General features: G+C 37.2%; 3 protein-coding genes across 3 annotated transcripts in view; 2 read left to right on the top strand and 1 right to left on the bottom strand.

The window, feature by feature from the left end:
* Positions 1 to 23933, top strand: part of LOC136253164 (uncharacterized) — a 53217-nt gene that overhangs the window by 8699 nt on the left and 20585 nt on the right. The window lies entirely within an intron of this gene.
* Positions 533 to 7771, top strand: LOC136253163 (uncharacterized). The gene is made up of 3 exons (XM_066045792.1): positions 533 to 1008; positions 5076 to 5353; positions 6898 to 7771. The coding sequence occupies exons 1-3, from the start codon at positions 566 to 568 to the stop codon at positions 7662 to 7664; spliced, it is 1488 nt and encodes a 495-aa protein (XP_065901864.1). The 5' UTR covers positions 533 to 565; the 3' UTR covers positions 7665 to 7771.
* LOC136253161 (uncharacterized) lies at positions 7671 to 23143 on the bottom strand. Its single transcript, XM_066045790.1, has 9 exons — positions 22787 to 23143; positions 21917 to 22384; positions 19640 to 19687; positions 19182 to 19253; positions 18599 to 18667; positions 17227 to 17382; positions 13481 to 13696; positions 13292 to 13430; positions 7671 to 8885 (listed from the first exon to the last, which is right to left on the bottom strand). Exons 1-9 carry the CDS (start codon positions 23108 to 23110, stop codon positions 7813 to 7815), a joined length of 2565 nt encoding a protein of 854 aa, XP_065901862.1. The 5' UTR covers positions 23111 to 23143; the 3' UTR covers positions 7671 to 7812.

Here is a 23933-nt window from a genome sequence, read left to right as displayed (position 1 = left end):
TAACTGTATTGTGTATGTATGCATTGTGTGGTGTACTATTGTGTGTACGTATGTTTCTACCAAGGAGGAACAGTGATGGCCGATTGGTGGAGTATAAATTAAAACAACCAATCAATTAATCTGGCCATAAATGCAGTAGCAAGACTATCGTAAGTGGGGCTTTACAAGCATGAAGGGGAATTGACACCCCACTATGGGGCATTTGACAATTGCTCATTAAGTGCCCAAGTATTTTTTCGTTGTAACTTTCTATGCTATGTCAAATCCGGAGTAAATCCCCGTGATGCAACTGGAGCCAACAGTGGGGGATTTGACACGATAGGTTTGCCCTACATATATCGTGGGGGGTTGGGGTGCAATACATTGATAGGTGCATAAAACTTGCCTTGCCATGTAGTAAGTGATCTTCCTGATGGAGCGGCTCGGCCATTGCCCCATAGATACCTTCGCGCCCCCTACTTCGTTACTAATGGCAACTAAGCACACAATCGTGGACTCAGTGATTCCATTCCGCTTTGTTCCGTAGATTAGACCCCACCGTGACCTTCCATTATTCGATTTTCAAATGGAAGAAGTGATCACTGGTTGGTCAACCTATTTCGGATTAATTGTACAGTTACTGGAGGAAGCAGAGAGGCACTACGGAAGTGCCAATCAACAATATGCACACCACATCGTGGAACGTTTCGAAGTCGCCATCGAGACATGTTCAAGTTTGAAACGTATGATTGATATCCATCGAATATTTCAAAACCACAGTGAATCTCTTACTGATCTTTTAATTTGTTTACGATCTATTCGAGGAGAATGGGCTGATTATCAGGACCAGATAGAAACTAACGAGCATTTCACAGAATATGCCCATCAAGTACCTACAACTCACAGTGGAACTAGAGGTAGACCGAAATTTAATATCTCAAAAGAACAATTAGAATATCTGTTTTCTCTTTCATTTACTACGAGGGAAGTTGCTTCTTTATTGGGAGTATCAAGAACAACTGTTTACAGGTATGTTACCATGCATACACACCACTAGTTACTAATTGAGCGTATTCACGAAGAAATTATAAACAAGGTGCTTAACAGATCAGCTACTCCATTATGTTTCTAGTATTAGAGGTGTACCAATAAGGATTTTTCAGTTGTACCATTATCCAATTAATCTGTACCGATACCAATTATACCAATCCGATTGTTGTATACATACACAGTAATCGGATATATATATATATATATAATATATACACAGTAATCGGATTGGTATAATCGGTATCAGTACAGATTAATTGGATATTGGTACAACTAAAAAATCCTGATATAAAATCTGTAAAGTGTAAAATAGAATTACAGGTGTATAGCTACTGCATGATGCATATCTAATGAATTTTAAAGAAAACAGAAGTGATGTAACTATAAGGCCTGGTTGGTGTGGCCTCTATTACACAACCCAGACAATTTGGCACCACAAATATTTTAATACATGCTCCCTTGTCTGGATTACTCTGTGTTTTGATTAGTTATCAAGATGGCTACTAGACACTTTCCTGTGGTGCAGTTCTATATTGTTAAGGTGTAGCAGCTACCATTTTCAGAAGATCTGGGTAAGAATATTTAAACACAAACAGCAGTACTTACATGAGTAGTCGTATGGCTTCTCATAACTTAGCACTTTTATGGAGTAGTATAGAAAGGCTTTTCATTCATTTAAATTTCCTAACCAGTGCAAATGATATCGTTGACATTGTTCCTATTATTAGTTTATAGGCACAACTACACAAGCAGCTGGATATAGCTATGCTAATTGGCCAGATATCAGCATCATTAAAGCATTGTCTCTACTACTACTTATGTAGCTATGACTGTAATAACCCATGAATACTGTTACTGTTACAATATGTTTCCACTACTACACAGGCATGACCTCATGAAGAAACTGTTGGCCTATGTAAATTCTATGAAGTGGTCAATGCAAATTTTTGCTGTGACTTGGTGCCTATGAAATGTACTGTCATTCATGTCCCAAGATTAACTATGTAGTTCTATTTTAGTCATGGCATATTCATAGGAGTTTCACATGTGTTCTTATTAAGTCTGCATCACTTATTGCAAAAGTTTTAGTATAAATCCCCGTCATGATGGCTTTCTGAGTTAGTGGTGTGCACCATGTAGATCTTTGGCCTATATATGCATATACATAGATAAATAGTCCCATTTTAATTTTTCGAAATTCAGTCCGGGCGAGACTACCATGAATGTATGTACAACTGTAGTCAATTTTTTGATGTGGTAGCCATGTTATTTGCAAAAGGTAAGTTATGATTAGTCACATTATGTTGAGAGTAAAAAGCAGTTGCAATGGGAATTGTGTACTTAGGCTAATTCATTGGGTTTGCATGGTGTACTTTAAAAGCTAGTGCCTAATATACATGTATTTGCTTCTTTATATTCCACCTTCACTGCTTTTGCAGTGAGGTGATCTTAGTAGCTTCATTGGCTTCATACATCACTTTTGTTGGTTGCTGCTCCTGTTGTGGTGTATGGCTTGATGTGTCCACACACCATACAGTGGAACCTCAGTTATCTGAATCCCTTGGGACCAGGGGTGGTCCATAAGTCTGAAAAGTCTGTATCACTGAAACTGTGTATAAATAACCTCAAAATTGCGTAAAGAACATATTTTTTAAAAATTCAGTATTATCAACTACCCTAATAAAGCAGTCACTTCTCTAATAGAGCAGTGATTTCCGTAGTTCAGTTAAGGTTACGAGTCACGGGCAACCATTCAAAATTTTGAATGCCTATTGATACTTTTTGTGAAGGCCATAAAACCAGTCTACTGAGTCTAGCAGTGTGCAAGGTTTAAGGGTGCTAGCGGGTTTTTGAAGCCATTCAAGGGACAACCCACATAACCACATGCAGCTGTTACATCATAATTGGCATACTCAAAGTATCCATGTTAGGCGGCCGTGTTTTGTGCCAAAGGAATTGGCCAAGAAACAGCCTGTTCCGTTTGAAAACCATCACGAAAATGATCGTCTGGGTGTCCAAGAGTGACAATAGAGTGAATTAGCCTGAAAGTTACTGCTAAGCAGAGACACAAGCTGATTTGTAGCCAACAGACGTTCTTCCTGCATTTTCTCCAGTGATAGTGTACACTGGTAAGTTATATTTGTATTGTACACCTGTTCTTAGGTAGTGACGATGTTCCAGCTGGATTTATCACACATAACAAGACACTGACTGTGCATTACGAGGTTACCTATCGAAGAGCAGGCTTGGCGACTCCACAAGCAACAGGAAGGTGTCCCAGTGTGTAAAGAAAAGGAACAAGAGCTTTTCTTTTGTTTAGAACTTCATTTATAACTTGTTATTTGATAAAGTTGGCATTTGTGGTTTATTGGAATTTGTAGTAATAACTGGTCGGCGTGCGCATGTTCTACACTGCATTGTAAAAGGCGATATTTTGGAATACACGATAGTTGGATCTCTACCAAACTTTTGGTGGACCATCAGTGATAAATTTGTAAACTTTTAGTGCATGGAATTATAATTGTTGTGATCCAAAACGGAGTTACAAGGCCCGGAAGTCAAAGTTCGCTCGTGGGCACTCACTCTTTGTTTTATAATTCAAGAAAGAAGAAGTGCAAAGACAAATCCCTGTGCTAAGCTTCCACAAGTTTGTTGAAGAACCTTCACAGCGAATTTGATGCCTGTGCATGCAGCCAGTATCTCGGAATAAGAAAAATGTATGGGTTAACTTTGGGGGACTATAGCGCGTGAATGGAACAAGGTACAATCTTATACTTTGGTCTCTGTATAGTAGAAAGTTAGGTCAATCTTCGAAGCAGTAGTTTAGATTCCTGTAGCTTCCTTTTTGCCTGTATCAAAGGTAAAAACAACAGCATTTGTGTGGCTTCAAAAAGGTGCTAGCACCCTTAAAGTGAACACAACACCCTTCATATTTAATGTTTTATGTCACCACAGTGTAGTTTGAGGCAGGTGGAACACTACAAGTTGTAGCAAGACAGGTAAGCCAGCCAGTACATCACTCAGCTCCAGCTGTCACTACCATGTTTTTCCACTGCCAAATGCAGCAAAAGCTGTTGGCTCTATGGGCAGTTCTGGGGAATGGTGATATTGTACTTTAAATTTATTAGGTCCTGTGGTAGCATTTTTGGTGTATTTCTTCCCAGTGACAGAGATACAAGCCTTCAAAGAGCTTGTTTCACTCCAAAAAATTAAGCAACTAAAATATCAAGGTCCTCTGGAAGTGATATTTTAACTTTTATTAAAATACATGTAGTTACTCATGTCAAAATTATAGGGATTCGGTAATCTGTTAGTCTGGTTTTTGGCAGCACGTTTTTGTTTGAAAAACATCCCTCTGTTGTGGACCACACACCCAAGAACAGTTGTTCTGCAGTAAAACAAACAAGTACAAATAGTTGTATTACCTCTACAACACAGTTGGTGAAATTATTTATTCCTTGCTTGGTTTAAAGCGTGTTCTGTAATTTGTTCCACCCACACATTTTAAAATATACCTAACCTGAACCGGGAATCTGAATAACTGCGGTCCAGATAACCAAGGTTCTGCAAATGGTCATGGACCCAGGCCTAAAATACATGTGCCAGTATACAACTCCCTCTGTGCTACAAATGGGTGTCTTTCATTTTGTAGTACCACTATTCTACAAACAGCAAAAACAATAATCTGTTCATTTAATATCTGATTTGTAAACACTAACTCCTCAGGCGTTGTGAAAACCTCATGGGTTTCGGTATGTGCAGGGCATTCGTATTGTATTTCACAATGCTTTAATAACTATGGTGGACTTAAACTTTCCACAAACAATATGATTTATAAATTATTGTAAATTTAAATATGTATTCAAGCATGTTTAAATGCAAAATATGTATGATTCACATCATAGTGCCAATGTTTGTAAAATTGCTATGTGATTTCTGCTTGTGAAACTTGCGCTTGGTGTGTATGTATGCCTAGTGTATGCATACTTTTTTTTTTAAATTAATGTATGTTCATGTTTACTACAAATGTTTTATTATATTCACAGAAGACGTATAGACTTTGGGATGTTGGAAGATCCATCTTCAGAACTCACAGATGAAGAACTAGAATTTTATATTGAGCAAATCAAGTCATCTACCCCTCATATTGGTATATCGCTTACTATTGGCAGAATTAGATCGATGGGATATCACGTTACCAGGGAAAGAGTACGGCAGGTTTTAAGGCAAAGAGATCCACTTAGTAATGCCATAAGGTGGCCTGGCGGATTAACAAATCGTCGTCCATACTGTGTTGCTGGGCCAAATTCCCTTTGGCATATTGGTAAGTTAGCAGTATAGTCTCTTTTAGTTATGCAGAGTTACGTATATGGATGGCATTAAAATTTAGGATCACAATATTGGTAAATATATCAGCCCACTCAGTTATTTAGTGTTTGACTGCTCTATTAGAGTATCTCATATTTTCAATGTTATGTGCCTGTAGATTTAATTCTGCAACCTTACTGTTCAGTGGTATCAAGTGATGTCATCTATACTACTGTAGATTAATATCACTAATATGTTAGGGCAAAAAATGGGTTGTTGTGTTAATCATTAGTACCCACACCATGGTAATATCAATATTTATTATATATACCAAAATTTCAACTTCATAAGTATATTGTCTCATTAGCATATAACAGTTTACAATAATATCAAGTTGCCATCCAACCCTATTGTGAAGCTATAATTGTTAATTTTTACTGTTCATGTAACCAACCTTGTTAAAAGTTAATTTCTATTGCAGAATATTTATTGGTAGGTATATGCTTAATAGTTATACCATGGCTGCATGGGATTTTTCTGATATATACACAAGGGCTGCGGGTGTATATATCAGCAAAATCCCAAACAGTCGTGGTAGAAGTGATATATATCACTCAGGCTACACTCACCGATCAATAAAGAGCATTACAACCCAGAAATGTCTGAGTATATTCTGATTTGTAAACGAACTTTAAAAGCTTTTCACTATTTCTGTCATAAAACAATTTTGCTTTGCTTCTCAGTTGAACATGACGTGAAGCATGACAGAGCAATATTATAATGAATGCAATGAAGGACTTCAACCATCAAAACCAATAATGCAGGGGTGAATCCAGACAATTATAAAGGAGGGGGGGGGGGGGGGGGGAGTTCCACATGGTAATTGCACTAAATAATTGCATAATTTGTGTTAAAAAATCAGGATTAAATTGTTTGCATAAACTACACAAATGACTGCTCTATAAGGGTATCTTGACCTGCAAAATTTCTTATAAGTTTTGCACTGTACCAGTAATAATGAAATATAGTAGCTGTAATAGCTTTGATTGACTATACAAACAACAGTATTTCCTAATAAAAGCCTGCACATTTATCAGTTTCTTATAATCTATTCTAATCTATTTGAGCAGCTGCCGTTGACATATAGGTACTTTTGACAAGTCACAGGTTTCAGTAGTAGGCTTGTTCTACAAATTACGCTATTGTAATCTCTACTACCCCTTGAATTAAGATAGCACCCCCTGGCCTTCATTTAGGAACAGGCATTTACTGTATTGCAGCTTTCATACGAGGAAATAATGGTATAGATTTTAGGTGCCTACTGCATATGAAGATGCCGGGATAGCAGTTTTGAGTAGTTTTGCCACTGTACATATTGGCAGTGAACTGATTTTGGTTAACAGGGAAAATTTTTTGGCATTTTGACCTAACATGTATGTTTTTGTAGAATTCAAATTCACTGTAAATGTGTATGGCTTTAAAAATCAAGTGGTCATATGAAATAAGTACAATGGTCTAACCAATCCAAAGCAATTTTACCTTATTATATGGATTTTTTAGATGGTCACCATAAACTTATACGCTGGAGGATGGTTACCCACGGGGGAATTGATGGTTACAGTCGAACAATTGTCTACCTAAAGACTTCCACTAATAACCGTGCAACCACAGTGTATGAACTGTTTATTGGTGCCATTCAGCAATACCACCTACCATCAAGAATACGTTCTGACCAAGGTCGAGAAAACATGTTGGTTGCTCAACACATGATTGAGCACAGAGGAGCAGAACGAAACAGCATGATAACAGGGTCATCGGTGCATAACCAGAGGATCGAGCGCCTCTGGCGAGATATGCACCACTGTGTAACAAAGCTGTATTACCAGATGTTTTACTACCTTGAGCAAACCAGTTTACTGGATCCATTAAATGAACAACACTTATATGCTTTACATTACATTTTTGTACCGAGAATAAATAAGGCTCTAAGTGAATTTATGGATGCGTGGAACCATCACACCATACGAACACAGCATAATAAATCTCCTTATCAACTATTTACAGCAGGGCTATTGCTACTACAACATTCTGGGTTGACTGCAATGGACTTTTTTTCACCTGTAGATGAAAGTTATGGAATAGATGAAGAAGGTCCAGAACCACTGGATGACCCTGGTACTGTGGAAGTACCTGCACTGAACTTTCAATTAAATGACACAAATTTTCAAAGGTTATGCAACTCTATAAACCCACTCATGTCATCAGATAACTTTGGAATTGACCTATATGAAGATACACTTCATTTCCTTCGTAATGTTGTATTGTAGTATATTAACAAGACTTTTAATGTTTATTAACAAAAGAACTGTTTACACATATAAAACATGCACATGTGTACACAAAAAAGTATACCGACCTAGTACAATATAAATCAATACAAGTAATTAAGTCTGACAAAACAAGTCCAGTTTAGAGTCAAAAAGCATTCATGTACCACAAATGTGGGTTGCTCAATATGCAATCAAACTCTGTCTTTAAGTCAGCATACGAGTTGTACATACTCGACAAAACTAACACACTACCACAGGTGCTTGCTTCAGGCTGGCGTTGAAGCCCTCTAACTTGTTTAAATCGTACAATAATAGACTCTGCTGAACAAACTGAGCTCCCAGTCACAAACCTTAGAAAACACTGTGCTTGAGCAGGCTGCATGTTGCCAATATATTGCCGAAGATAGGAGAGTACTCTTTCCTCCTTAGGATTACTTGTAGAGTTGTCATCAATTAGTTGAAGAATCTTTGTAGGTGAAGCACTTAGCGAATTGTATATATTGTATAGTTCAGTTAAAGTCATTTCTTCCCAAAATGGTTTGTGTATTGAGGGTATCCCTGAATTCATTGCTGCTATTGCAGCAGTTGGCTTGGTTTGATACTCGCATTGAGCAATTTGAAGTACTACTCGCTTGAGGGATTCAGGTTTAGGAATTTCTCTGCAGTGATAAAAACTCATAATATTGCTGAGACCCATCACAACATCTGGGCTGAAAGGTAACTTGTTTTCACTTAGGCTAAATGCTCTTCTAATGATGTCAGCATCATAGCAACTCAAGCTTTTAATGAATGTTTCGATAAGTATATCTGGAGGAATATCACCATGTCTAGGAAGCAAAATTTTTGCTAGCACAGGGAATGCAACCCTCACTGGCAAGCAGCCAGCAAGTAGATATCCATGTGAAAGAATTGTACCTACTACTGGGTAAGAGGAAATCCTTGTTCCAGGATGGATTGATGGTGTTAGTAGTGATACTCCGTCAAATAAATTCTTGTACATTTCCTCATAGTATGCTGCAAACATTTCTCTAGTGACACCTCCCAAGTCAATTGCATTTTCATCAATAAATTTGATTTGGACTGGATGCGTGTTTGTTATGTTAGTTTCGGTGAGATACAATGTCATGACATCTTCATAGACAGTTGATCTATTTACTGAGTAGATTCTTCCTTGCACCAAACTGAGGGAGTTCATATATTGTATCCTCTTCACTTTAGCTAAGCATCAAAAGAAATGCATACATATAAGGGGTAACTGAACCTTTATATTTAAGAGGTGAGTTAGAATATAAATACAGAACAGAGTGCAGGATGGGTGGGCAACAGCCCCCTCACTTTTAAGAGTGGAGGGATAGTGCCCACTTATGCCCAGTAGCTATGTACAGCAACTATTGTGCTTTATTTTACAGTAATTGCTACAGTCTATTTCCGGTTGGTTGACTAGAGAAACGAAGTGTTAAAAGTCACGTGCTTGAAAGTAGCCAATGAGATCAGTAGCCTTCAGTTTAAACTAGCGCCGTCTGCCTGGCGTGAAATTTCATTGGTTATTTCTATTCACGTGATATTTTTGCATTTGGCTTGCGTGGACAACCAACCTGAAATAGACTGTACTCATTTGCTACCTTATTCTACCTTGATTTAGTTTCTTGACCTTCCTCCCACTTTATCCCTTAAACCTGCATAATCCAAAAAAACTGGATTTGATATATCATAAACGAAAAATGCACAATACTTTTGTCACTTTACATACATGGTTTTAAACATGCTTATCTTGCAAAGCGTTTATCCAACCTCTTAGAAATAGAGATTTTCTTACTTGCGAAGGCCTACCCTTTATGAACTTTTAACAAACAAGAAACTCACCTGCTACAAAGTATTAAAGCATTTTGTTTCCTTTCACGTCCATATCTTTAGTGTTATTGTCAGCATTTTGTCAATCATGTGATATTTGTATATTAACTGAATCACCATCATGTGATGAACAAGATGATGTCCAGAGAATGATACAATGAGCTATGGCTGAGTTATGGCCTTTTCTGTATCGATACGCAAAGGAAGAAGACAAAAAGATAGTTCTTTTGTATTTTAAAGGCATAGAGTGAAGTTCTAGGATGGAAGGATGTGATGACGGATAGCACCATTTAACAGTGAATAACATGGTGTTTGTATTTTTTATACAGATTTAGCAGTTCTTGTACTTTAGGAGTTTGTTTAAAAGGCTTGCTAGTTTTCTGGATTATGCATTTTCAGTGCTTGCATTTTTAAAACAGCTGCGGGGTTAAGAGTTATAGTACTGTTTTTAGCCCCCTGACAGAATCTACTGATTGCATCCATATATTTTATACATTTGTGCATCGGTTATCAAAGAAGTTAGATACTCTGCAGATTTTGCATTATGCAGATCAGGATAGTCCAATAGAAGAAGCAAACAAAAGCAGCACACAGCCACAGTACAAAATCACCAGTGGTATGTGCTTTTGACAAAGAAAAAGCTAGAACAAAATGGACTACATGCAAAACAAAGAGTGTTACAGTAATATAGCTAGCTAGCTGGACATAAAATAAATTTTTTAAAATAAGTAGGGTTTGATATAATACACATGGTATAAAAAGTAAGGAAACAAGCTCAAAATTGTTATAGCTGATCCATGCAACAAAACTAAGGAAACAAGTTGAACAAGATTACATGGGTAGTTGCTAAAATGAGGCACATTGTAATCCCTATACTTTGGCTAATTGATAAAGCTAGTTTCATCCTTTTGTTACTATAAAAGAGAAGCATTAAAAATGAAATTGAAGAATGTACAGAAAAGGTGTATCCATTCACTGGACTGGATCACTGGACTAAAAGTTTTGTTTTCTTACCATTTATATCCAGACTTAACCACAAAAAGTGCTTTAGAAATTGATACCATTCACAATGAGACATACTGTATAACGGGAATGATTCGCGGAAGAAAACATTCGCGAATGATCTACTATTTCCTCATTCGCGAGAAAACATTTGCGATTATTGCATAAAGTAATTAATAATTGGGCGCGCGCCCACAACGAATTAATTTTTTTTTCTATGGATAGCTAGGGAACGCTCGACTATATGGCTGACTCTGACATGTTGCGTACTACGCATACTAGTAGCCATGTATGATCGCTGTTTCACTGGAGAAGTAGGCATTCACGATAATGAGCACGGACGATGGCACACCTATAGCCTTGGGGCGGTACTAAAACTGAGGCTAAGACAAGCCATTTCCGGCACAGTGAATTGCTGGGCTGCTATTATACTTGCCCCATTTAGTAGCACTGATTTTTTCACTGTCACTGAAGTTTGCATCTCTGTTCGAATCACATGACACGGTCCTGCGCCTCATTAGTTATACCGTTACGGCACATATATAACAGTTTAGCGAGTAGCAAGGTGAGTAGCTACCCGCTTATGCACTCGATACATGAATGCTACATCAACTGATCCATGAAAAATTTTTTTTTAATTGTAGGAAAAACATAGCAAGAAAACATTCGCGAATGCACCTAAAATCGCGAAATTCGTGATTGTTTTCTTCCACGAATCATTCCCGTTATACAGTATATACAGTGGAACCCCTCTAAGACGGACACCATTGAGGAAATGAAATATGTCCTTTATATGGAGGTGTCTTTATTTAAGGGGTTTTCTAAAATTTAGTTTTAATGCACAAGACCAGACCAAGTGGTGGAGCAAGATGGGTTATTGTACTGTGTGAACCAGATAAGTTATAGTTATTGATCATGGGTTACCTATGGTGTGTGGCCTCTACTACACTATCCAGACAATTAGGCACCACAAAAATTTTATAGCTACAAGTTCCCATAAAGACTTGTCCAGATTACTCTGTATTCAATTAGTAATCAAAATCATGGTTGGCTACACAGATTATGTAGTTTATCCTGTAGTGCAGCTTATTCTTAAACTGCACCAGCAGAAGACCTGTGTAAGAACATTAACAGAGAGGTAAGGTTATACAAAGACAGTAAATGTAACAAAAGTTCAAACCAAAGTTATACTATTAAATGGACCACCAAAACTAGCACTTTTTCCAAACATACTTTATAACATCTTTGCAGACAGGCTGTATAGGACCAGGTGTCTTACAGGCCTTCAGCACCTGTGCTGCAAAGCCTTAATAAATAAATAGACCAGTTAGCTATACGTGTCTCTAATATGCAAGACAAGGCATAGCTACATGTGTGGTATACTACCGTATAGCCTAAACATTTTGAGGGGGAAAGTTTTTGCTGATTCTCTATATGTGACTGAATTTGACAAAACAAGGCTTCGACACACAAAACTTAGTTAGGAGATATGGCAATTTTAAGTAACCATTATGTAATAACTTCCCAGTGCCTACAGCTGTGCAAACAAAATTGCACCAATTATTCATCTATTTACTAGCTATCACTGAGTTGGTGTATAAATTTCTAATACCCAAAATTTGCCCTGTTTTGGGCAGCTTTTTTCGAGCGGGTAATAATATCACAGGTGGTAGTAATGGGTGGGAGGGTGGGCTTAATATAGGGGTATAAAATGAAGTAAGAAGACGAATGGAATCCAGATGCCAAGTTTAGGCCCTTCATGGCCCTCAAATCACTCCAAATTGACTGAGAACACTATTGGCGAGCTCTCTGTGAAGTCCCAGCTCACTACACACCATTATCACAAAGCCATGGCCATTTAATGGCACCAATCTCCCACTCGTGGCTTTGACAGGGTTGGAAGAAAGCAGCTACAGAAACTAGACTTGCCAGTGCTGAAGGAAGTACAGTGTGGAATATGATAGTGTGTTATACCAGCAATCCATTTCTGGTAAAAACGTAAGTTTGATTTTGTGTGTGGAAGCCTGGTTATATGAAATCCGGTCACATATAGTCTAATACATTTTGGGAGTGTTGCAAATAAAATGATCTTTAGCAACATTGCTCAACCTTGAAAATTTGCCACTTGAAATACAGTACTCTATGTAATCACATTAAATTTCAGTGGTTGAAAAAGGTGTCTGGTTGAATAAGGTGTTTGAGTGAATTTTATGCGAGTCCAGTAATCCAGTCCAGTGAATGGATACACCCTGTACAGAAATGACCACATATGTATATAATACTTCCTTAGTTTTGTTTAGATTTTAGTGGGGTTCCTCTACCACAACTATTTTACAGGGAAAGAAAGTGGGAAAGGGGTGACTGCCACTAGTTTTATAAACAAGATTGTAACATGGCTAAATGCTACACTCCACTTTCAAATCAGATACAAACCTCATGGATGTGTTACAACTATTCTTACAGGACCCACAGACCCATCATTTACATATATAATATTAGGTGACCCACGGAGTGAAAACCCAACTTGTATTTCCCTCAAATATTGTTTTATGACTTTGTTGCTATCTAGAGGGAAAAACCAATGGGTTGTTCAAGTTTCAGCTTCATTTGGTAAGTGCCTTTTGAGTTATACCGATAAATAACAAGAAGAGCAAAACAATTGTCATTCTATTCACCATGAACTAGGGCATTCATCAAGGTATAGTTTTTGGCCTAAATACACCCATGCTAATGCTATGCAATCAAAATGTTGATAAGAAAGGTTAACAAACCTTGCTGGAGCGTAGTCATAAATTCAGGTGTGGTACTGGCAGCAAATCCTGATGCATCCTCTGATCTAGGTAGATTTTCAGATTGCATTGATCCCATTGTGGTTGCTGACCCTACTGGTTGATCTGAAATCATTGGTGGCTGTAAAAATTAAATTAATGATTTTAAACTGCTTAAACATCATTACATACTTCACAATCTTCACGATCACTTGATTCACATTCAGACGTTGCCTCATCTGGAGTGTATGACCCAGTACCTACATCCACACGAACGAGTGAACCATTCCTTAGATGAAACGAGAGTGGATCCTCCTCACAAGGAATTTCCTCTCTGGTAGGAAAGGCAGTGTATACTTTAAATGGAGGGTCCACACCACAGATAGCGAAGACATAATCATATAGATCCTACACATAAATACATTTTAAATTATTAGCTCAGAAGAAACACAATATAGGCTGCTCATAAAAGGTGAGTATACACATACATCTAATAGCTTATTAATCAGCATCCTACATGAGGCAAAGAATCTGTAACTATTCAAATGTTTTTAAAGATTCTTGTATATAGGCGTTTAATATGAACAAGGATAAAAAAAAAAGTAGCTGAGAGTAATTAGTACTATACAACTATCATCATGGTCAAAACCAAAACCACTTTTTTCAATAGGTAGGAAAATAAAACTCATTGAAAACGAAAAGATGAAGTGGTCAGAGACTAGTACACAACTGAAATCATGCCTAGCTGAGTTGCATATCCAATATGCGCAATGATTCCATCCTTCCATAGACAGCACAATACTAAACAACAAAGCTGACAAACAATAAACACAACACAACAATGTAACTTGTGTTTAACTACCATATAGTAAAAACTTTGGTGGTAAAGCATCTTTGGTTAGTCTGGTTCAATCGCCAAAGTTTTTTCCCCATCATTTTAAAGCAATCACTCATCAGCAGATATAATGAAACCACATTGCATTGATGAAATCAGCCCTGCAATATTTCAAACCACTACCAAGTGATAAGAGAATGACATAGTTCATTTCCCACAAGGAATTCAACCAAATGCTTTGGTAACATGATAGCCAGAGCCCCAGAACACTGTAAAACTAAATATTGCAATCATATACACACTTGTACACGGTAGGGTATATACCACTCAAATATAACATTATCTCACAAGAGTGCAAACAATTAAAACACTCACTAATTAAAGGGCATGGCACCCATTTTGCTCACCAGTATTCATCCCGTTTCGTTTGGGATGAATACATGCAAGCAAAATGGGTGCCATGTCCTGTAATTGACTAGCTTTTAATTGCTTGCACTCTCATGAGATGACATTACATTTGAGTATATAGCACCGTACATTCATAGTATAGCTAGCACACTTACTAAACTATCATGTGCTCAATCAGAAGATAGGAATTAAGGTGGAGTCTCTATTCTCCAAAGTTTTTTCGTCTAATTTTTCAATAGTGGCTTTTCACCAAACCGTTTTGCTGCCAAAGCTTTTACTACTATACGATACTGTTTGTAACGACTATGTACACAAAGTTACTACATTGCTTCCAACATACAATTTCAAGGCCACTAATGTGTATCACTGATAATTAGACAATGAAGCAATTATTCTTAAACTATTGTGGTGCAGAGATATCAAGCATGGACAAAGCTAATTGTCAGTTATCAGTTAATTACCAATTATTGATACTTAACCTTTTAAAAATTAATGGGCTACATACAGAAAACAGCTGTTAAATGCTAATCAACATCAATACTGGTTCATAATAGTAATCACCTATGCTATGTTTTCCAAAATCCTAATAGAACACTCACCCAAACACCACCTAAAAACCTCTTCCAACATTTAAAGATACCCTAGAAGTTGATTTGGAAGAGGTTTAGGTACAAAAGCAAATATGAAGTCAAAAGTACCTGATAACAGTACTTTTTTAAAGAACTAAAATCTGTCGCTTTAACCCATTTTGTTCATCTTATTATTTTTCCACAGGACTAGAGCAAAATGTGAGTACTATTGGGGGATAAAAACTACATATCTTTCCTTCCTAGGTCTTTCTTCAAGCCCATGACCTATATGTGACCAGATCTGCAAAAACCCAACATAATAGCACATTTTTCGAATTCCTGTTTATTAGATATTTGTAATCTACTTAGCCAAGTGTACCTTCTGGCAAAGTTTCAGCCTATCACATACTATCACTTTGACGTGGTGTAAACAAACACTCATAACTTCCATATCCTTGGGTCTACTGCACCAAAACAAAGATTTTCCAACTCCTCATGAGTAAGCGAATAAGATGATATCCAGGTTTTTATTGTTAGTCCCTTTGTTTACTAAAGAGGCATTCAAAATTTTTACAGAATTTTTTCAATAACATACTCAAATATTTCATCCAATGTTTTCAATGCTTTATACTGGAAATTTAGGCTTGCACTATTGTGTTGGGTTGTCGCAGATCCGGTCACATATACCATATAAGTCATGGACCAGAGCTTATGATAACGTCCGGACACCGGACAAAATCCGGTCAAATTGCATAGATGTCTGACCATAATGCAATTTGTCCGGACACAATGTCCCATCAAAGCATAAAGAAGGAGCCTAAGGGCTGAGCTGGCATGCTATCAACAATAACATTCACTTGGTTGCCAGGAGATAGTATACATTCTTACAACCCAAGGGAGTGACCATAAATGTACCATTGCCAACCCACTGGTGTACTTTAACCACATAACAGCTGCAGTAAGGCATGTGATGTCTTACCACTATAATGTTTATTTGCTATGCTACAGTAGACATGTTGGGCATTCATCTCATGTCCAGTCAATTTTGGCAATTGTCCGGCCGATTTTGGTTTGTCAGGACATTGTGGCAGGACAACAGAGAATTCTTATCATAAGCTCTGATGGACATGTCCATTTTTACCCATTCTCAAGCAAATTTGCTTCATGTAGGTTCACTGCGCCATTGATCTTCTGACTTTGTCTCCGCAAGGGTAACCAATGTGTTAAAGGTGTTAATAAGTATCAAATATCAGAAGCCATACTGCTGCTGACCACATTCACACATACTGTAATGCTATCTCTAGTTAAATGTATCAAAGTTGTAGTTGTATTGTGTACAAAGTTTAATACAGCTACATGACCATGTTTAGTACTGTGTAATACCAGCACCTTTTATTATTATGCTATATAGCTATAAAGGTAAATAAAGTAGTGTAAAAGCAGTGGTGGAGGAAGGTATGAAAAGTTGGGGGGGGGGGGGGGTGAGTATAGCCATTGTGGCTATACATGAACAGGGTGCAAAGCACACTCAGATCAAGCATGCGCTCCTTCTAAGGGGTCTGGGTACACCCCCCAGAAATTTTTTGAAAATTAAGTGCTATGAGATTGAGATTGAATCTGGAGGGTTTTACTTGATCACAGTAATGCTAGATAAATAGTCATAAAGCAAGTAGGCACTGCTATAATTCAGCATTAAATTCTTGACCTTTTAGCCACTACAGTGACTCTGTAAACACGCTTACAAGCGTATACGGTGTTGATCACGTAATACATCTATGACGTCACAAAACAAAAGCATATTTGTTGGGGGTCTCTGGCCCTGCTTTTTGAAAGTTAGGGGGGGGCCTTTAGCCCCTGTAGCCTCCACCTTCCGCCGCCAATGAAAAGTAATTTTAAAATTTTAAACATGGGAATAGAGATCACTGAAAAAAGTTAAGAAACAAGAGTCAAACAAGCCAGCATGTTAAACACACAGAGATATCTATTTATTGTAGTGCTTGGTGGTATTGAAATTTGAGACAAATATTATTAGATTTACGTAGCTAAAGTCTTTGAGCAGGCAGGTGTCCTACAGACCTTCAGCACTTGTGCTGTAAAGCATTAATAAATAAATTTAAAAAGATTACCTTGACTGTGGCAGATATTGAAAACTCATAACTGACTCTCTCGCTTGATAGTTGAATTGCCAGGGAAAACCCCGGACCAGGGTTATAGGTATCCACAACTTTCCTCGTGGCAACACCGAACTTTTTGGCCTTTAAGTACCGCAAGGAACAGAAATCCTAAAATATACAATAAACAAATAAAACAGCACAATGAAAGGAACTCAATGCTATGTTATATAACTAGTAGTTGTTAACACTCATTCTTGGCCACACCAAGTATCAACTGTACTGTTAAATTGATTGCCAATTTGTGTTTTTTGTTTATTGTGAACCACAAATAGTAGGGATTGCCTTGGAATTTTTGCCTAAGAAACCAGGCACCTACAAACCACCTCAGAAAGTAGACTTGGTTATGTCCCTATTTGACCCTTCCATCAAGTCAAACTAGGATGTGGTTTACATTACCACCTCAGCAATCCCTTCTTAATGATCCCCATTCCCCTTTCTAAAATTACATTTAAATCTATCTACTTTATTAATAGTTTACAACTAGAGCTCGGCAGTATTGGAATTTGAATACACGGTATTAGTAACAGGAAAACATCGCGGTATATAGTTAGCTTGTTATTGTAACTATTGCATCATTTCTTGGGCCTAGTATGAAGCAGTATCGTCCCAAAAACTAAAAAATATATAGTTCAGTACAAGTAGGCATGTGTTGTAATGTAACAACCTCAAGTTTTTGTTTAGGGTGTGTCTGCTAAACCATCAACAAATTGGATAATTAAACACCAAAGACTGGGTTAAAAGCAATCCTATATCGGTATTCATCGATATAGCGGTATTTTGATATATCGGTTATCGAATGCTGTCACGGTATGATAATCGGTTATGATAATTTATCACGATAAACAGTATTACCGGTATATCGCAGAGCACTATTTACAACACAACTGAGTGCTGAAGGTCTGGTCCTACAGCCCGTTTATTTGTGTCGACTAACCCTTCTACGTAGTACAACCAAGTTGTTTTCATGTGACCAATAACTATACCACAAGGACCTACATTGAAAATCCATGAAATTGGTGTGAAAGCTAGTTATTTTTTGAAGCCATAAACATTAAAAGATAAATTATTAAAAACATGAAGGTTTCAAAGTATTCTAAGTTAATTGATGGTTCCTGGTATACTGCACAGCTGTAGTGGGAGACACACCCATAGACAAGAATGAAACCTGCAAGTTAATATGATCTGGTTCAGGAAGGTAAAGAGGAGAACAGCAAGCAAGCGTTTCAATTTTGTGATCAGAGATTTGTAAGTTCTGAAATGCTTAACAAATAAAGAATTTGGCAATCATCGTTATACACACACTTAATATGCTTCTTAAAATTACCTTCTTTCCTTCATTTTGTAAATTAAGACCTGATGGACCTGGCTCATCATCATACTTCTTCAAAGGTAACTAAAATAGACAAAATTTACAAAATAAAGATAGAAGGATTTGGACTAGGGCTGGGACAAAGCTTCGAATGTTTTGTGGATTCGAAGGCCAAGTAAACTTCGAATTATATAGTTTAGCTTGCTACCATAGTTGTATCCTTAAAAAACACCTGATAAAGTGATAGATAATGCATGGAAAATGTCCTTTTTAGCCATTAGTTAGCATTACCTACCCATGATAGCAATGTAGCAGACATGCCCATTTGCAATCGATCAATCGCATCATTCAGTACTATTGCTATGTACTTTTCAAATCCTTACCAACTTATTAAATACAAAACTCAAGAAGGATGTGCATAAATACAAGAAAATGCAACTTAAAAGCTAACACCAAAGCTTCGAATGTTTGAATGCTTTATCAGTGAAAGTTATGTTTGAAGGTAAATTTCATTATTCGTCCCAGCCCTCATTTAAAGAGTTCATAAATGCACTTGCAAATGAATGCATGCACTTTTAACATAACCACTCAAATATACCTTCTTTTCTTCTTCAGCCTGTAAATTAAGACCTGATGTATGTGGCTCATCATCATACTTCTTCATAGGTAACTAATGTAGACATACAAACTTAATAGAAAAATACTGTATAGAGAGAAACTTTGGTGGGGGTAAACTTCGGCAAATAAGCTAAATTGCATTATGCAAATTAAGGCTATAAAGATGCTAATCCAGACAATTGGTGGGTTAAAATTTGTAGCAATTTGCCAAAGTCCCCCCTTGCACCAAAGTTTCCCTCTATATGGTATAAAGTGATAGCTGATACTATTGCATCCATCCATGTAGTTGAAGTGGTCAGCTTTATAACCACATATAGTATACTTGTATGATTTCAAATTCTTATACATTATAACGTGTAGGTGGCATCACTACTTGCCAATTCCGAACTGCTATAGCTACATATCACATACATGTGTACAATATAATTGTATGCTTACATCAACTTTAGTAATTTCAACTGCATCCTCAAGATCACTAGCAGATACCTATGAATTACACACGCGAGTGTAATGGTATTCGGGTACATAAGCAGCTAATGTTTATATGCCCACTACCCCATTCTAATTCTTGAAATGGACTTATACATTTCATAGTGGTGGTTATGATATATATATATTTAATTAAACAGTTTTTGCTTATATATTGTATGTGACCCACTAAGTGAAAATCTGACTTGTTTGCATTTTCCTCGAATCTCGTTTATGACATTTTTGTTTTCTACAGGTAAAAAACCAATGGACTGTTGAAGTTTCAGCCATTTCTGGTAAGTGGTTTTGGAGTTAAAGCGATACACAAGAGTAAAACAACCCATTTGTACAGTACTTATATGAAAAAAATTACAGGTGCTCATTTAATTGATAATAACTCTCAAATGCAATGGACTACGGAGTTGGGACTTGTGCCATTCTGTTTACCATGAAATGGGGCATTCATCAAGGTATAGTTTTTGACTTAAATACACCCATGAAGACTGTTCAAGCTTAATAACGGCGATGATCAAGTTACATTTTACCGCAACATAAACACATGTAACTCACCTTTGCTCCATGGTACAGAAACAAAACAAAACTACTGCCATTAGATTATTCAATTTGAGTCTTCCTTTACTGTTTACTAAAGTGATTAAAACGTTTATGTAGCACGTGTTTTTACCCAATGTATTTCAATGGCATTTACCTATAAAACAGAATTATGCAAACAAGCTATTATCAATTAAATGAGCGCCTGTAATTTTTTTCGTATAAGCACTGTACAAATCACTCAGCAGGTCACTTATTGCACCAAGGAGTTGTACTGTAACAATGTAGCAATTTTGTATAGGAACAAGAAGATAGCTATCACATAGTTACACAGATTAGTACCATGTTTATAATACAGTATGTATAGGGATCTGCTGTTTAGGGTTTCTACTACCCAGAAACTAGCTTCACTTCCCTTTATGACAGCTTGGCAGTATGGATCAGGCTTGATGTCTTCAGACTAGTAGTGTGCAATATATCGAAATCACAATAATTTCTCGATGTATCAAAATTTAATATTACAAAATGCTGATTTCAATATTAATTTATTACTAAGACATTAATCTATAACTATCAATGTATTGAGATATTTTAAAGTTATAGCATCTTGGTCTGTGATTGCACAATCACGTTAGAAATGAAGGTCAGTGGTATGCAATTTGGCTATTTTAAAAGCTTATCTACCAAGTTTTCTAGGCTTGTTAGCTATGTAATAGTTTTGGTGAATCTATTGTACTTAAAGCATGTTTATAAATATCGGCCTCCCACACTATTTAATAATTGAGTCAATATTGCAATATTTTACTGATTACCAATCAATAAAGACTAGTGCTGAGTGATACTGAAAAATAGAAAACAGTAACAGCCAATAAAATCCAGACAAATATGTTAGGTTAGCTGGCTACCTCTGCCCACAAACATTGTCACACCTGGTGATCCTCTAAACATGGGACAAACATGCCCACAAACAGAGGAAGGTACAAACACTGGACTGGTGTTATTTTAGTTTTTCATAGCATTTTCATCACTTTTGTAAGGAAGACCGCTGGTACATTTTCTTCAACACTTGTTCTAGTCATAAGTGCCTGAATGTCAGTGTGACATGTCCCAAGAAATTTGCATCAGTGATGGTATTGGAAATCTATTAGTGAAATGTTTTGGTAGAGAATGTATTAAGTATAGGCATTTCTTTTTACACATACAGCAACAAACACAGTCCTGTACCCTAGGATATAAAAAATAAAATCAAACCCAAAACACCAGTACAGTGATCCAGCCCACTGTTTGTACCTTCCCCATGGAGACAATACTGCCCAGACAGTATGGCATGGCAGTATTAGAAAACACAATTGCTGGCCAGATCAAAGTAGCATTGGAGCCAAAGGGTTGTTTGCTGAAGTAAAACACCCTTGGTTGAATACACAGTGGGATATAGTCTGAGAATGCATGCCCACATGGGTGGTCTCAAGAATCTGTCTAATTAAATCCTTTTCTTGCTAATGTTAAACTAGCAACTGTCACACATATTAAAGAATACAGCAAAACCTCATCATCTTTAGAGAAAACTTTTCTCAGAAAATGACCACAATACACAGATCACCTAGTACTGGTGTGCATAAGGGATTTTCAAGTTGACTAGCATAGACATAATACACAGTAATCTGATTAGATGGGTTATATACTGAGTAACCATACCTCACACATGTACAAGCTTGCTCCATTACAAGTCAAATTTATTACATCTTCTCCACTGAAGAGCTCATCAACTAATTGTATATAATTGTCTTTCTTTGCAGTCATAAAATTAAACTTTTTAACCCCAAAAGCCCTTTCTATTACCAATACCACTTCATCGTGACTCATTTCTCTTCGTACTTGTATTTTCTTAATTCTTCCCTTTTCTGCCAAACGCTTGCGAGTACTACCTTTCGGAACAGTAGATAACTCATTGGCTAACATTACAGCAATGACTGATCGTGGACGACCTCCAACTCCCTGTTTCCTTTTTTTAGATGGGGTTACCTCTGGTGTAAATGACTTCGCAGTTCTTTTACTGCTCACTGTGGGGTATAATTTGTTAAGAGTTTGTTTACATGTGTCTGTCGGCTTTCCAATTCTTCTGCAAATGTTCAGTGCTTTCTTTGTGTTATCTTTGGTATTTGCCTAATGAGAAAACATATGCAGTACACATGCAGTTGTCATTATAGCATACTACTAAATTCACCCAGACAAATCATGAGGCAAAAAGAGCCTGTATGATTGTGGTACAAGTGTATATGACTCAGAATAAAATAATTGCTAAAAGCAGTAGCTAGCTGTGTGCAATGTGATTGCTATACGTTAACGCCGAACAGCTATAGCTAGCATATAGCAATGAATGAAACCATGCTATAGACCAAGTGGGCGGAAAATGCGAAGCAATAAGTCTACTTGCACTCACCTACGTACACGCACGTGCACACACACATACACACACCTGGACTAGCGTGAAACACAATGAAATAGCTATGTAGTTAGTCATGTGCATGCATGCACGAAGGTAAAGTCTAGTAGAACATACCATACCTTCAAGGACAGCTTAGATGATTCTCCTGCAGCGGTGGCTACATGTGTGGAACCCAGCACCGTGACAAGGATAAATGCACGATCCGGTATCTGAGCGCCTTCACCTTGCAAAGTTTCTGAAATATCAGTGTATTCTCCTCCCCAATCCTCGTTCTTCACTTTTAAATGCAATTTTACACTGGAAGACGGAAGCACATCTCGAAAAGCAAGTCTAATTGCCTCAGTCAGCTCATGAACTTCATCAGTTTGTCCTGGACGTCGCTGGTACGAAACTGGCCGACTGTGTACACCAAACGTTATAAAAGCCGATTTAGCACCACTCATTGTGCCGACGTGAGATACTCACATACAGTAATCCTTTCACGCTGAACTAATAAAATCACGTCGATGATGTTAAATACAATATTATTAGCTGAAACTACAAAAGATAATACAGAAGTGTTAAAGTTACGTCATACATTACATCATGGTAAATCATGACAGCACTGCTGACGCTACCTATAGGAGACTTCATAGATTTGTCCCAGTCAAAACAACTAAGCGCAAAAATAGGATTCTCAGATTTCCATTGCTCATATCGTTGTAAAATTTTCAGCTCTTAGTAAGTATAGAATTGGCTTTACAATGCATGCAAGTTACAGAATACAAACATTCTGTTCTGGTACTGATATACGACTTGTTGTGTGATAGGTTGTAGTTGTTGTTATTGAGTAAGTGCTGTCAATATAACTGTACCAGTACATATTAGCAAAAATGTGATTATTAAGACACTTAACTAGCCAGACACTTAACTAGCCAGACGCAGAAAATCCAATCACAGAATATGCCTGCAGCCAGTCAGTCCAGTGTTCCAGTCCAATGAACAGTAACACCCATTGTGGCTTGTACTCTATTCATCAAAGGAAGGTACAAACACTGGATTAGACTGCTGTTTTTTTTTGATTGCATTTTTTACATTCCAGGGCACAGGGTTGTGTTTGTTGTTGTTGTTGTCTTTCCCCTCAGTAATGCCAACTCAGTACATTCTCCACTAAAGCACCCTATTGCAGACTATGTACTTTCTATAGCATGCCTAATTTCAAAGCTGAAAGTGTACATTGATAGCAAATGTTTTTAATTTCTGTGTTTGATCCCCAAATGTGAGTGT

This window comes from Dysidea avara, chromosome 4, assembly GCF_963678975.1.
Source record: "Dysidea avara chromosome 4, odDysAvar1.4, whole genome shotgun sequence".
Classification (NCBI taxonomy): Eukaryota; Metazoa; Porifera; class Demospongiae; order Dictyoceratida; family Dysideidae; genus Dysidea; species Dysidea avara.
The sequence above is the reverse complement of the archived record's forward strand: the minus strand, read 5'-3'. Positions and strand labels throughout refer to the sequence as shown.

Bases quoted from the DNA above. Each gene is read 5' to 3' on its own strand.
- LOC136253163 (XM_066045792.1), top strand. From the start codon at position 566: ATGGAAGAAGTGATCACTGGTTGGTCAACCTATTTCGGATTAATTGTA. The intron at 1,009-5,075 runs GTATGTTACCAT...TTATATTCACAG, and splicing joins TCAAGAACAACTGTTTACAG to AAGACGTATAGACTTTGGGA. The intron at 5,354-6,897 runs GTAAGTTAGCAG...TGGATTTTTTAG, and splicing joins AAATTCCCTTTGGCATATTG to ATGGTCACCATAAACTTATA.
- LOC136253161 (XM_066045790.1), bottom strand. From the start codon at position 23,110: ATGAGTGGTGCTAAATCGGCTTTTATAACGTTTGGTGTACACAGTCGG. The intron at 19,688-21,916 runs GTATGGTTACTC...TGTAATTCATAG, and splicing joins CAAGCTTGTACATGTGTGAG to GTATCTGCTAGTGATCTTGA. The intron at 8,886-13,291 runs GTTTGTTAACCT...TTTGATGCTTAG, and splicing joins TATGACTACGCTCCAGCAAG to CTAAAGTGAAGAGGATACAA.